Source organism: Macaca fascicularis, chromosome 12, assembly GCF_037993035.2.
Source record: "Macaca fascicularis isolate 582-1 chromosome 12, T2T-MFA8v1.1".
Lineage (NCBI taxonomy): Eukaryota > Metazoa > Chordata > Mammalia > Primates > Cercopithecidae > Macaca > Macaca fascicularis.
In genome coordinates, this window is record NC_088386.1 from 134,346,222 (window position 1) to 134,360,041 (window position 13,820).

The 13,820-nt window shown below is 47.3% G+C and overlaps 1 protein-coding gene across 4 annotated transcripts in view; it reads left to right on the top strand.

The window, feature by feature from the left end:
* Window positions 1–257: 257 nt before the first annotated feature.
* The window catches only part of ASB1 (ankyrin repeat and SOCS box containing 1), a 103,972-nt gene continuing 90,409 nt past the window's right edge, over window positions 258–13,820 (top strand). For 3 of the 4 annotated variants that reach the window (XR_012421639.1, XR_012421638.1, XM_045368047.3), the window contains exons 1-3: window positions 258–397; window positions 6,895–7,036; window positions 9,040–9,342. Coding sequence is in view for 2 of the 4 variants with exons in the window: in XM_045368047.3 (XP_045223982.1) it covers window positions 349–397; window positions 6,895–7,036; window positions 9,040–9,342 (494 nt within the window). In the remaining 2 variants the exon portion in view is untranslated. The remainder of the gene's footprint in view (window positions 398–6,894; window positions 7,037–9,039; window positions 9,343–13,820) is intronic. The other variant, XM_065526363.2, reaches the window with a different exon arrangement.

A 13,820-nucleotide genomic window follows, 5' to 3' on the forward strand; every position in this document is an offset into this window, starting at 1 on the left:
CCCGCCCGACCGAAATTCCCAGGCTGCTTCCCCAGGCAACGCGCTTTCTGACTCCTTGGCTTCTTATGCGGGGAAACCACAGCGCGGCTGGCATCCTGAGAGTCGATTACTGGCGAAGTCCTAGCCGGACATCAAGACCAGCCAGCACCCGGCTCCGCAGCGAGGCCGGAAGCGGAGGCGCGCCCTCTGCGCGGCCCCGGAAACCAGTGAGGCCGGCGCGCGCCCGCCGGAAGCCGCGACCCCGACGTGGCCCCCTCGCTCTCGGCGCCGGAAGTGGTCGCGGGCCGCTCTCCTTCCTGCCCGAGGGGCGCGCGCGGGCCCGGGGCGGCCGCGGAGGCCGAAGCACCCATGGCGGAGGGCGGCAGCCCAGACGGGCGGGCAGGGCCGGGCTCCGCAGGTAACGTGCGCGCGGCCGCTGGGCCGCGGGGCTTGTGGGGATGGCGGAGGGCTGGCTCCGGCGTCCCTGCCGAGGCCCTGCGTCCTGGTCCCGTCCTGGCCGGGTCCACGGGGGAGCCAGGGAGCCGCGCCCCGCAGGCCGGGGGTGGGGGTCAGCGCGGCTCGCAGTGCTGGGCGACCCCACCACGGACGCGCTGCCCGCTCCTCGGCCTCGAGTGCCGTCCCCGCGCTAGATTTTCGTTCCGGTGGAACTTCCCTCCGGTTAGCCGATATGGATTTGACATGACCCAACCGCAAAAGTAGGACGTGGGCCACCTTCCAGCTCTGAGCGCACGGATCAGGAAAGCCAGCCAGAGGGTAGCCGTAGGGAGGGCAGGCACCTTTTCACCATTCTGCCGCCCATGGCGTGTCTGGTGGCACAGCGGGGCAGCCTTCCCACCTCCCACAGGCACAGACCAGGGACGACGGGGACGCCGTCTCCAGCGAGCTCGTCAGTGACACAGCATGTCCAGGGGCCTTTGGCCCACCAGCAAAGGAGGCAGCCAGAAAGGCCCACACCCACCTTCCGAAATAACTGTCCTACTTAGAGTCTCCACCTTGAAGTGTCCCTACCGTGCAGATGTGAAGGAAGCGGTCAGGACAGGTTCCCCTTTCCCAGTGATGTGGTGGGAGTTCCTTCTTGCCGGATTTCTGAGCTTGCCATTAGCGCCAATAGTTTCATGTGCTCTGGGCTTTCTTTACATGCCTATATTTGTCTTTGGAGGGGTCCCTCTCCTTCTTAGTAATAAACCAATGAATTTCTTAAAAATCTCAAAAGATTGACTTGGAGACTGGTGCAGACAGGCTTTTCCATCCATCCTTCCCTCCCCACCTCCTTCCAATCATTTAACAGACTTGTATTGAAGACCTGCTGTTGGCTAGACCCAGCAGAGAATACTGCAGTGACCAGAACAAGCCAGACAAAGCATCTACCATCCTGGGCTTTGGTTGGCATTGACTTTGACTTCAGAGACAGCCAGGACCTTAGGGTCTAGGATGTCATCTCTTGTGAGAGTGAAAGACGGAATGATAGGTGTTTGTGGGAAAAAGAGGACTAACAGCTACTTCCCAGTATAGAGAGGGGTCCTGGGGAAGAAACACGGGCTTTGTCAGCTGCACAGGACTCCTTTTTTTTGAGTCGGAGTTTCGCTCTTGTTGCCCAGGCTGGAGTGCAGTGGCCTGATCTCGGCTCACTGCAGCCTCCGCCTCCCGGGTTCAAGCGATTGAACTTGAACTGCCTCAGCCTCCCTAGTAGCTGGGATTACAGATGCTGGCCATCATGCCCGGCTAATTTTTGTATTTTAGTAGAGACAGGGTTTCACCATGTTGGCCAGGCTGATCTCGAACTCTAGACCTCAGGTGATCCTCCCGCCTCTGCCTCCCAAAGTGCTGGGATTATAGGCGGCAGCCACCACACTCGGCTGAGGGCTCCTTTTTATGTCCTCATGTACTGCTGTTTTGTTATTCAGTGTGTTTCAGGGCTGGGGTAGAGGGGCAACAGATTTTCAGTTGAAGCTTAAGTGCTCTCTGGGGCAGTTAAGTTGTCCTTGGAGTAGCTGATCAGCAAAACACAAACTTGAAGTTGCTTTTAAATCTGGAGCTGGGGAAAGATTGAGTCTGCTTTGAGCAGGGCCGGGAATGGATAGCACAGAGGCCAGGAGAGGGGGCCCAGAAGAGGGCTCAACAAAAGTCCTGTGGCCGCCATTTACCTGTTGGTTGTTACCCTACACCTGAATCTTTCCCACTCCGACTTTGGACTTTTTCACCCTATAGTAACTGCAACTGTGTAGTAATTACAGGGGAGGATAATTACTGAAGGAAGGTTGGGATGGTGGCCTAAAAAGCTGTTCATGCCTGCTTGTTGATCTGCGGCTGGTCTGGTTGTGGGATCAGCATGAGCAACTCAATGGACTCTCAAACCCCGGAGACCATGGACACTTACTGATCACCCCCATTGTACCTGTGGTTGAGTCTCATGTACAGTAGTACTCAAAAGAGATTTAATTTTAATACAAAAACAATGTCAGCATCTGGAAAGAGCCCCCTTATGGAGGGGGTGCTTTATACCTGCCTGTCTGGTCTCACACTAGGACAGCATGGCAGAGCAGGGACTTGAATCCAAGCAGTCTGAGTTTTTGCTCTTTACTTACACACGAATCTGTGTAACTATTTTTACAAAACTCTTAAATCTTCAGGAGTTTATTTTGGGTTATGATGTGAGTTGAATAACTCAATTATTTCCTAATAAGTATCTAATTGTACAGACGCCATTTGTTGAATACTCTTCCATTCTCGCTGATTGTGATGCCAGTTTATCACATTCAGGCATACCTTGGAGATAGTGCGTGTTCAGTTCCAGAACACTGTAATAAAGTGAACACTGCAATAAACTAAGTCACATGAAATTTTTGGTTTCCCAGTGCATATATAAGTTACGTTTACATGATGATACCATGGTCTTTTAAGAGTGTAATAGGCAGGGCACGGTGGCTCACGCTGTAATCCCAGCACTTTGGGAGGCCGAGGTGGGCGGATCACAAGGTCAGGAGATTGAGACCATCCTGGCTAACATGGTGAAACTGCGTCTCTACTAAAAATACACACACAAAAAATTACCCGGGTGTGGTGGCGAGCGCCACCAGCTACTCAGGAGGCTGAGGCAGGAGAATGGCGTGAACCCGGGAGGCGGAGCTTGCAGTGACCGGAGATCTGCTGCTGCACTCCAGCCTGGGCCACAGAATGAGACTCTATCTCAAAAAAACAAAACAAAAACAGTGCAATAATACCATTATGTCTAAAAATGTACACATTTTAATTTAAAAATATTGCTGAAAAATGCTAACCATCATCTGAGCTCTCAGTGAGACATAGTCTTTTTGCTGGTGGAGGGTTTTGCTCCAGTATTGGTGGCTCCTGACTTACTGGGGGCTATGGTAGTTCTTAGATGACAATGAAGTTTGCCATATCGACTGACTCTTCCTTTCATGAAATTTCTTTGTAGCATGAGATGTTGTTTGATGGCATTTTACCCACAGTAGTGCTTCTTTCAAAATTGGAGTCAGTCTTCTCTAACCCCACTGCTGCTTTATCAACGAAGTGTATGTGGCCTTCTGAATCCTTTGTTGTCATTATGACAGTGTTCACAGCATCTTTACCAGGAGTGGATTTCATCTCAAGAAACTGCTTTCTTTGCTCATCCATTCAAGTTTGATCATGAGATTGCAGCAGTTCAGTCACATCTTCAGGCTGTAATTCTAGTTCTCTTGTGATTTCCACTGCATCTGCAGTTACTTCCTCCACTGAAGTCTTGAGCCTTTCAAAGTCATCCATGCGTGTTGGAATCAACTTCTTTCAAACTCTTGTTGATATTTTGACCTCCCATGAATCACAGATGTTCTAAATGACATCTGAATTGGTGAATCCTTTCCAGAAGGCTTTCAGTTCATTTTTGCCCAGATCCATCTGAGGAACCACTACCTATGGCAGCAATAGCCTGACAAAATGTATTAAATGATGCTAACACATGAAGGTCAGAATGACTCCTTGATCCTTTGGCTGCGGAATGGCTGTGTTCGCAGGCATGAAAACAGCATGAGTCTTGTACATCTCCATGAGAGCTCTTGGGTGACTAGGCGTATTGTCAGCAAGCAGTACTATTTTGAAAGAATCTTCTGAGCAGTAGGTCTCAACAGTGGGCTGAAAATATTCACTAAACCATGCTGTGAACAGATGTGCTGACACCTGGGCTTTGTTGATCCATTTATAGTGCACAGGCAGAAGGAGTTTTGGAATGGTGAATGAGCACTGACTTCCACTTAAAGTCACCAGATGCGTTAGCCCCTAACGAGAGTCAACTTGTCCTTTAAAGGTTTGATGCTAGGCATTGACTTCTCCTCTCTAGCTATGAAAGTCCTAGATGGCATCTTCCACATTGAAAATCTGTTGTTTAATGAAGACTGTAAAACTCAAAGACAACACAAAAGAACAGAATAAGCAGAAAAAACACCAAGTAGCCACCTTCATCAGTTATCTTAGCCATGTCTTCTGGATAACTTGCTGCAGCGTCCACATCAGCACTTGCTGCTTGACTTTGAACTTTTGTGTGATGGAGATGGCTTCTTTAAACCTCGTGAACCCACCTCTGCTACCTTCAGACTTTGCTTCTGCACCTTCCTCAGTTCTCTCAGGCTTCATAGAATTGGAGAGAGTTAGGGCCTTGCTCTGGATTAGGCTTTGGTCTAAGGGAATGTTGTGGCTGGTTTGATCGTATCTCCAGACCACTGAGACTTCCTCTGTATCAGCAATAAGGCTGTTTTGCTTTCTTATCAATTGTGTCTTCACGGGGGTAGCACTTTTAATTTCCCTCAAGCTCTTTTTCCTTTGCATTCACAACTTGGTCGTTTGGCACAAGAAGCCTGTCTTTGAACCTTTCTCAGCTTTCCACATGCCTTTCTCATTAAGATTCGTCATTTCCATCTTTTAATTTTAAAGTGAGAGATGTGTGACTGTTTCTTTAACTTGAACACTCAGAAGCCGTTGTAGGGTTATTAATTAGCCTAATTTCAATATGGTGTCTGGGGAACAGGGAGGCCTGAGGAGAGAGAGGGAGCAGCTGGTTGGTGGAGCAGTCAGAACACAGACCACGTTGATGGATTAAGTTAATTGTCTCATATGGCACAGTTTGTGGCACCCCAAAACAATTACAATAGTAACATCACAAATCACTCATCACCATAAACAGATAAAATAATAATGAAAAAGTTTGACATATTGCAGGAATTACCAGATTGTGACCCAGAAGACACAAAATGGCCACATCCTGTTGGACAAATGGCACCAAAAGACTTGCTCAGCACAGGGTTGCCACAAACCTTCAGTTTGTAAAAAAACACAATTACCTGTGAAGCTTGATAAAGTGAAATGCAGTGAAATGAAGGCTGCCTGTATTAAGCTGTTTATACTGAGGTCTTTCTGGGCGGCTGATGGTTTGATTTATCTTTTTTATTCTGGTGAGCGTTCTGTTACCTGGTAGGGTAGGTCCTTTCTCTGTACACTTACTAAACCAAAAAAGTTCTTCTCCCTTATATTTTCATATAAACTTTGGAATATTTTTTGTGACATCTGATAACAAAACACCAAAGAAATGGGTTGCACTTTATTTAAAATTCCTTAAATACTGAATCTTTTAATCCAAGTACTTGGTGTTTTTTTCGGCTTATTCTGTTCTTTTGTGTTGTCTTTGAGTTTTATAGTCTTCATTAAATGGGCTGGATTTGTATTTACGTACATGTATTTTTTAACCTTTGTTTTTATTGAGGTGGGATTTCTCTATGGTCAAGTGCACCTGTCTGAGGAGTTTCTTAGGCAGGCCTCCCTGTGGCCGTTGCCCAGGGCAGCATGGTAGGGAGTCACCTGTGTAGCAGATAGCAGCATTTGCTCAGCCCTTGGATTTTGCCGTATGTCTTTTTTGTAGTGTAGTGTGGTTCTCCTTCATAGTTTCCCAGTATTAAGGTATTTGCTAGATTCTTTGATACAGTATTGATTCAGTCTGCTGATATTTAGGATCTTGCTTCTGTACTTTTCAGTAGGTTTGGCTTATTCAGTAAATTCTTTGCTACAATATTGATTCAATCTGCTAGTATTCTCTTTTTTTTTTTTTTTTTTTTTTGAGACGGAGTCTTGCTCTGTCACCAGGCTCTGGAGTGCAGTGGCGCGATCTTGGCTCACTGCAATGTCTGCCTCCGGGTTCAAGCAATTCTCCTGCCTCAGCCTTCCGAGTAGCTGGGACTACAGGTGCGCGGCACCACGCCCAGCTAATTTTTTGTATTTTTAGTAGAGACGGGGTTTCACCACGTTGGCCAGGATGGTCTTGATCTTTTGACCTCGTGATCTGCCTGCCTTGGCCTCTCAAAGTTCTGGGATTACAGTCATGAGCCACCTTGTCTGGCTCAATCTGCTGATATTTTCTTTAGGATCTTGCATCTGTATTCTTCAGGTTTGGCTTATCAGTGGATTCTTTGACACAATATTGATTCAATATGCTGATATTTTCTTTAGGATCTTGCTTCTTTATTCTTCAGTAGGTTTGGGTTATAGTTCCTGGGCCCCATCAACTTTTAAAAATATTTTTTGTCAGGGTTGGTGTCAGGAGTGTGCTAGTTTAATAAGGGGAAGTTTCTACCATTTTCTGTGGTTTATTTATTTTGTTTTTACAGACAGGGTCTTGCCGTGTTGCCCAGTCTGGTCTTGAACTCCTGACCTCAAGTGATCCTCCAGCCTCAGCCTCCTGAGTAGCTGGGATTATAGACGTGCCACCATGCCCAGCTTGTGATTTATTTCTTGAGCATTTGAAGGTGCCCTGTAGCTGGGAGAGGGAAGGCTTGCTGCAGATGGCACCCGCTTTTGATTAATCTTGGCAGGGCCTCCCCGAGCTAACAGGAGCCCCTCTCTTCAGTGCAGGTCGTAATCTGAAGGAGTGGCTGAGGGAGCAATTTTGTGATCACCCGCTGGAGCACTGTGAGGACACGAGGCTCCACGATGCAGCCTACGTCGGGGACCTCCAGACCCTCAGGAGCCTGTTGCAAGAGGAGAGCTACCGGAGGTGAGTGGCCTGCCCCCGGGCTGGTCCGGGTACTCGGGCCTTGCAGGTCTGCACGAAGCTGAGCCCCACAGTCCCTGTGCAGATGCAGACCCTGATGTTGGGAAGGATGTGTTCCAGTTTTAGAGGACGGGGATAAAGGAGAATCAGGCAGCATGGGCAGAGTTGTAGGAGACAGCCAGACAGTGTGGGCAGGGAGCCCTGAGTTCAGGTCCTGCTCTGTCATTGACCTTAGTGTCTTCTGGCAGCTTCTGGCCTTCTGTGGGCCTCAGCCTTCTGATGTCACTCCTGAAGGTACCACTGTTTCCCTCTTCAGTGGTGGCCCTGCCCCATCTTGGGTCTCTCGTGGCTCTCGATTGCAGGCGCTTCTATGCGTCACCCTGCTTCACCAGCTTCCCTGGTGCCCTTTCCTCTAGCTTCTCAGGCCCTCAGTCATTTGCCCGCAGGACCTGGGCCTCAGCCTTAGGCCCTTTACCTCATCAGCCTTCTCCTTACTGTTCCCCTCATCCGTGGTCCCCTGCCCTGGCCTTGCCAAACTCTGCCTGTCCCCACAAAACATCTCCAGCCCTTCCTTCGCGGCAGGTGACGCCTGCCCCCCCTCCCCGCTCAGGCTGCTGGGAGAGCAGAGTCCGCCTGCTTTCCGGTGCCTGCTTTCCGGAGTGTTCTCTGATTGTTCTGCGGGTCTAAGGTCGGGAGTCCCAGCTACAGCTTAAACTCAGCGGCAGCCAGGAACTGTCCATGCTGCTGTTGTGTTTCCGCTTTCCCTTCAGGACCCACATGCCAGTGCAGTGATAGAAGCAGTGCCTGCATATTTGTGCCGAGACTAATGCCACAACTTTTCTTTGCATAGTTCCCAAGAAAAGGATTTCTAACAGTACAGGAATGTATTTCTTCATTTCCTTCTAGTGTCTTAGCAGTATTTAATCAGAACAGATATCAGTATGTAAAAGAAAAATTCCAGAAAGGACTGTCATAGGAAGATTAATGGATTACGCACAGATATGTAAAGTGGGTGACTCAAGCCCAAAGAAAACCTTAATTCAACTTGCAGATGTAACAGAATGAAATAGAGTTCGGTGAGGTCTCAGCCCAAGTCTTTCCACATCGCATTTCCCAGCACTGTTTCTCCTCCTTTTACTCAGGCTCCGGGCATCTCTGGTTCTTTACATTTTCCCATTGCTATTTTCTTCGGTGATGAGTTACTGGAGTGTTCCTCTACTTTCCTGGGCAGTCAGAGCCTACACACAGCTGGCGGAGGAGCCCCGAGGGCTGGCTTGGGAGCTGCTTCCACTGCATGTTCCTGGGCCCTGGTTTGGTGCTCTGGGCCCCTGAGCTTTGTTCTCAGTGACACTGGGAGCTCGCTGTGAACCCCTCATGGTCGCTGCCTTGCTGGGTCGGTGGGTGGGGCAGGCATTTGCAGTCTGATTGTGACATCTGCCGAGAGCTGAGTCTGGACAGGTTCCTCTGCTGCTCTTGGCCAGGGGTGTAGCTCCCGTGCCACCTTAGTGATTCCTTCAGGCCTTGATTTGTGCAGTGTTAGAGTTTGGGGGCCTACATAGTCAGCTAGTCCTGGTGAGGATGCTGAGGCCCAGAGAGAGGCCCAGCCTCAAGCCTTCACAGATGGTAACTGGGGAAGAGCAGACTAGGGCTCTCACCCACACTCCTGTTCATTCGGCACTGCCTCCCAGGCAGACCCTTCCCACCTTTATAGAAGAAGGCACTTCGGACGGCAGTCGGGAAATAAAGAACTAGAGATCTTAGTTTTGGTGCTGATCATTCCGCTGGTGCCTTGAGTTTCCTGTCCCTGGAATGGGGCTCGTAATGCCTGCCCTGCCATGCCCAGGTCCCATAGGGGAAATGTGTGAGAGCGTTTCAGAAGGCAGAGCCCAGGTGGAGGTGTTATGAACCAGAGGGGGACCGTGTCCATGCTGCCAGGGTGAGGGGGCAGTGCAGCCCGTCCCTGTCCTGCGGCTGCCTCTCATGAGCCCCTCGTGTTCCTCCTGCAGCCGCATCAATGAGAAGTCTGTCTGGTGCTGTGGCTGGCTCCCCTGCACACCGCTGCGAATCGCGGCCACTGCAGGCCATGGGAACTGTGTGGACTTCCTCATCCGGAAGGGGGCCGAGGTGGATCTGGTGGACGTAAAAGGACAGACGGCCCTGTATGTGGCTGTGGTGAACGGGCACCTAGAGAGTACCCAGATCCTTCTTGAAGCTGGCGCGGACCCCAACGGAAGCCGGCACCATCGCAGCACCCCCGTCTACCATGCCTCTCGCGTGGGCCGGGCCGACATCCTGAAGGCCCTTATTAGGTCAGTCCTGCGGAGCTCGCCTGGCTCCTGCAGCCACTTCATTTTTCTTCTCTGTATTTGCAGTTTTTCTGTCTTTAGAATTCGGCTCTTTAGATGACTCGCCTATTTTGCTGGTCTTCTGAAGAGCTGCCTCTTGACTTTATCAGTTCTCTTTGTCTTTCTGCTTACCTGTTCCTTTATATCTACTTTTATCTTTTTCTAATTTTTTGTTTTTTTCCCTTTTGAGTTGATTGCTTATTCATTTTTTCTTGATTAAGAATGCAAACTTGCAACGTTTTACCTTTTACTGTCGTTTTGACCATCCTGTCTGAGCTTTTTCCTTATTGTTTAAATAGCTCTAATTGAAGTTGATTTCCTCTTTGTTCTTAGAGTTATGGAAGATAAGGTTTTAATAACACTTTTTATTGTATTATGCTCAGATAGTTTTCATTTTGGGGATTCTTTGAATTAAAAAAATTATTATTATTATTATTGTTTAGTTTTTGAGATGGGGTCTTACTTTGTTGCCCAGGCTTGAGTGCTGTGGGGTGATCATAGCTCACTGCAGCCTCAAACTCCTGGGCTCAAGTGATCCTCCTGCCTTAGCCTCCTTAGTAGCTGACACTACAGCTATGCACCACAGTGCTGACTTATTATTATTTTTTAATATCAGACTACATTGTCGTGAATGCTTGAAACAGGTACATGAGCATGGGTCTTTTATTTACACATTACACTTTGTTAGGTTAGCTCGCGCTCTCTCTCTCTCTCTCTCTTTTTTTTTTTTTTTTTTTTTAACATTTTTGTCATTGGATCTGCCAGAAATTTAAAGAAGCCTGTTAGTCTCTGATCACATTTGTGATTTTGCCATTTTTTCCCCCTTGTACTTTGAATAGGTTTTGCTTTGAAAATTTTGATGCTAATTGAGCTCATAAAAGTTCCTGCTTAGGTATTATGCTCTATCAAAACAAGAGTACTTTTAATTTTATTTAAGGCCCATTTACATGTCGTTATGTAATATTTAGTTTTAATCCTAGGGAGTTTCGGAAGTTCTATTTGTGCTTGTGTGGAACTATTTGTCTAGGAGTTTTTTTGTTGTTGTTGTTGTTGTTGTTGTTGGGACAGAGTCTCACTCTGTCGCCCAGGCTGGAGTGCAGTGGCGCGATCTCAGCTCACGGCAAGCTCTGCATCCTGGGTTCACGCCATTCTCCTTCCTCAGCCTCCCCAGTAGCCGGGACTACAGGCGCCCGCCACCACGCCCGGCTAATTTCTTTTTTTGTATTTCTAGTAGAGATGGGGTTTCATTGTGTTAGCCAGCATGGTCTCTATCTCTTGAGCTCGTGATCAGCCCGCCTCGGCCTCCCAAAGTGGTGGGATTACAGGCGTGAGCCACTGCGTCTGGCCAAGTTTTGTTTTTTAATACAGTTCACATTATTGCTATAGCTGATGTTAGGGTTTGTTTCTGTTATCTTTCTGTTTTGTAACTATTTCCATTTGATATCTTTTCTTCATATATATATATATTTTTTTGCTTTCCCCTTCCATTGTATTAGGTTTACAGTCTTATTTTATTTTATTTTTTTGAGACAGTCTTGCTCTTTTGCCCAGTCTGGAGTGCAGTGGCCCGATCTTGGCTCACTGCATACCTCCGCCTCCCGGGTTCAAGCAGTTCTCCTGCCTCAGCCTCCTGAGTAGCTGGGACTACAGGTGCCGCCACCATGGCTGGCTAATTTTTGTATTTTTGGTAGAGATGGGGTTTCACCGTGTTAGCCAGGATGGTCTCGATCTTCTGACTTGTGATCCACCCGCCTCGGCCTCCCAAAATGCTGGGATTACAGGCGTGAGCCACCGCACCTGGCCTACGGTCTTATTTTAATCATACTAATGGTTACCTTTTCTTTTTTTCTGTTTGAACCAGATTGTTTTTATTTTTCATGTTTCTAGTGACTTCTTTCCAGCAAAGATGCTTTTTTCCCCGTCTTACTCTGGAGACCAAATGGCTTTGTGTTTGGACAGGGTGCAGTTCAGGTGGCTGGTTCTCAGGGAAATTTTTCCATATTGAAAAGGATTAGGTAAGGGTTCTGTTGTTACATGCTGCAGGGTGGCCCCGATGAGCAGGGACCTGGGATTCCCTTTACCCAGCATAGAACATGGTCTTTAAATTAGGTACTGAGAATGTGTTTTTCCTGTTGAAGGGTTTTATAAATTAAATAGCTACACAATTGGCTTTTTGGGGGATAAAGGAATGAGAGTGGTAAGGTTGTTATGTTAGAGGGTGATAAAGCTGTGAGGCTTTTCCCTCTTTTTAAGGATTTCTAACCTGATTATCTAAGTTACCTCAGTCCCATGTCTTTGCACCTTGGAGAATGCAAGCTATTAATTTGGAAATGTTTTTGAGTAGGATCAATCAGTGAAATTCCATGTTGGTTCCAGAAATCCCTTTGGGTATTTCAGTCAATTCATGATGCACAACTGCTTTGAGTTACCTGCAGGCTACCCGAAAAGTACATATACAGATGCCCTTCTTTTTTTTTTTTTTTTTTTTTTTGTTTGAGATGGAGTTTCGCTCTGTTGCCCAGGCTGGAGTGCAGTGGCACGATCTTGGCTCACTGCAAGCTCCACCTCCTGGGTTTACGCCATTCTCCTGCCTCTGTCTCCCCAGTAGCTGGGACTACAGGCACCTGCCACCACGCCCGGCTACTTTTTTGTATTTTTAGTAGAAACTGGGTTTCACCACGTTAGCCAGGATGGTCTCGATCTCCTGACCTTGTGATCCCCCCACCTCGGCCTCTTCAAAGTGCTGGGATTATAGGCATGAGCCACTGTGCCCAGCCACAGATGCCCTTCTTGCGAAAACGTTACTGAGACATCTTACTCCCTCACTGGAGCACAGGACATTACTTTTACAAGGTGGTACCAAGAACATGTATTATTCTATTAAAAAGTTTTCTATGTTCTAAATTCCAAGATAATTAACTTTTGGAAAGTAGAGTGATGTGGTTAAGTTACTGAACAGTGATGTTATCTGGAAATAACTTAGCTTCTGCCTTCCCTGTGCCAGTTCCCCCTTAGGGCTCTCATCTTTCACTCTTGTAATTTTCTGTCCCTCTGTAAGTCACCTCCATTTTGTTATTTGTAAATTCCCTTGATATGTATTGCTCATATTTTAGAAAAAAGGTACAGAGTGGTATTTCTGTATGTGCAAAAGTTATATTGATTTATTGAGTTCTTCCAGTGGTTCCTTGCCAGTGATATTAAAAGCAATAGAGGAATTTGGAAAATATTCAGGATTAAAATTAACTGGATCTCATCCAGTATATTTTTATGAGTGGATGAAGGGCTATCTGTCCCATAACTCAGCTAATACCAGATTGTCATATTGCCCAAAATTACAAACGTTTTGGAAGATTTTCCCTAAGAATAAGGAGAAAAAAACCATCACTGCTTGAGATCTAGTTTTCCTTTGCTTAATTGGTTGGGTGTATGAAGTAAAGTATCAATTTCTCATTGGCTCTGTGTGCTTCAGAATGCTTCCCCTGTCACTCCTAGAATGTCTTGGCGAGTGGGTGGTGTTTGTGTTTGTAGAGGAAGTTCATTGTCATGTGAGTGTGTTGGTCCACGTGCTCGTCCTCAGGCCTGTGCTGCCTGAAAGCAGCGGTTTTGGTTCCAGGGGAACGTTTCTCTGGACACTTAGGATGGTGCCGAGATGGTTAGAAAGTGTGGTTGCTGGCCTTACCTGTTGGCGAGCGGTGTGAGTGCAGCACGGAAGGTGACGCCGTTCTGTCCTCCCTGCACCCTGTGTGTTCTGGCCCTGTCATCGCTGCTTCCCACATATTGCCCTTTCCTATTACAAATGAAATACTTCGGTGGTGACACATCTTGTGAGACATTGCGGGACCGTGTGGGCTGATGAAAGCTCAAGAAAACAGGTGCCGACTCTAACGTTGATTCAGATTAGAGTCACGTCGTGCGTTTTGGTCAGGAATCTCGAAGTGAGATTCACATTTCCATCCTATCAGGCTACATATGATCTCCGTGTGCCCATTACTGCCGATACTCACTTCCGTTATTTGATTAAGGTGGCGCCTGCTGTGTTTCGCTACCGTAAAGCTATTCCTGTTCTCTCTGTAAGTAGTATTTTGTGGAGGGGCGCTTTACAACCGTGTATATGTCCTGTTCGTCTCAGATTTTTAATTTGTTCATTTATTTGTTAGTGTAGACTCATGGTTTCTGATTTATTCAATGAGTTATAATTCGTTATTATTGTTACTTATTTTGATATTCATATTGTCTCAGTTTGGCTACTGATAGCTGCTTCAAGCCACCTCTGTCCTTTTGACATGTCTTTAATCGTTCTGTGAGCAGCGCCTTGCTTTCTCCTGTAACAAGATGTTCTTGGCTCATCTCGTGCTTTGACTGCCTCAGTCCTGGAATAAGTCATTTCTCCAAGGAGTCCTGGTTTCTTTTAGTGAAGAATGGTGTGTGGAAACCTGCCTTTG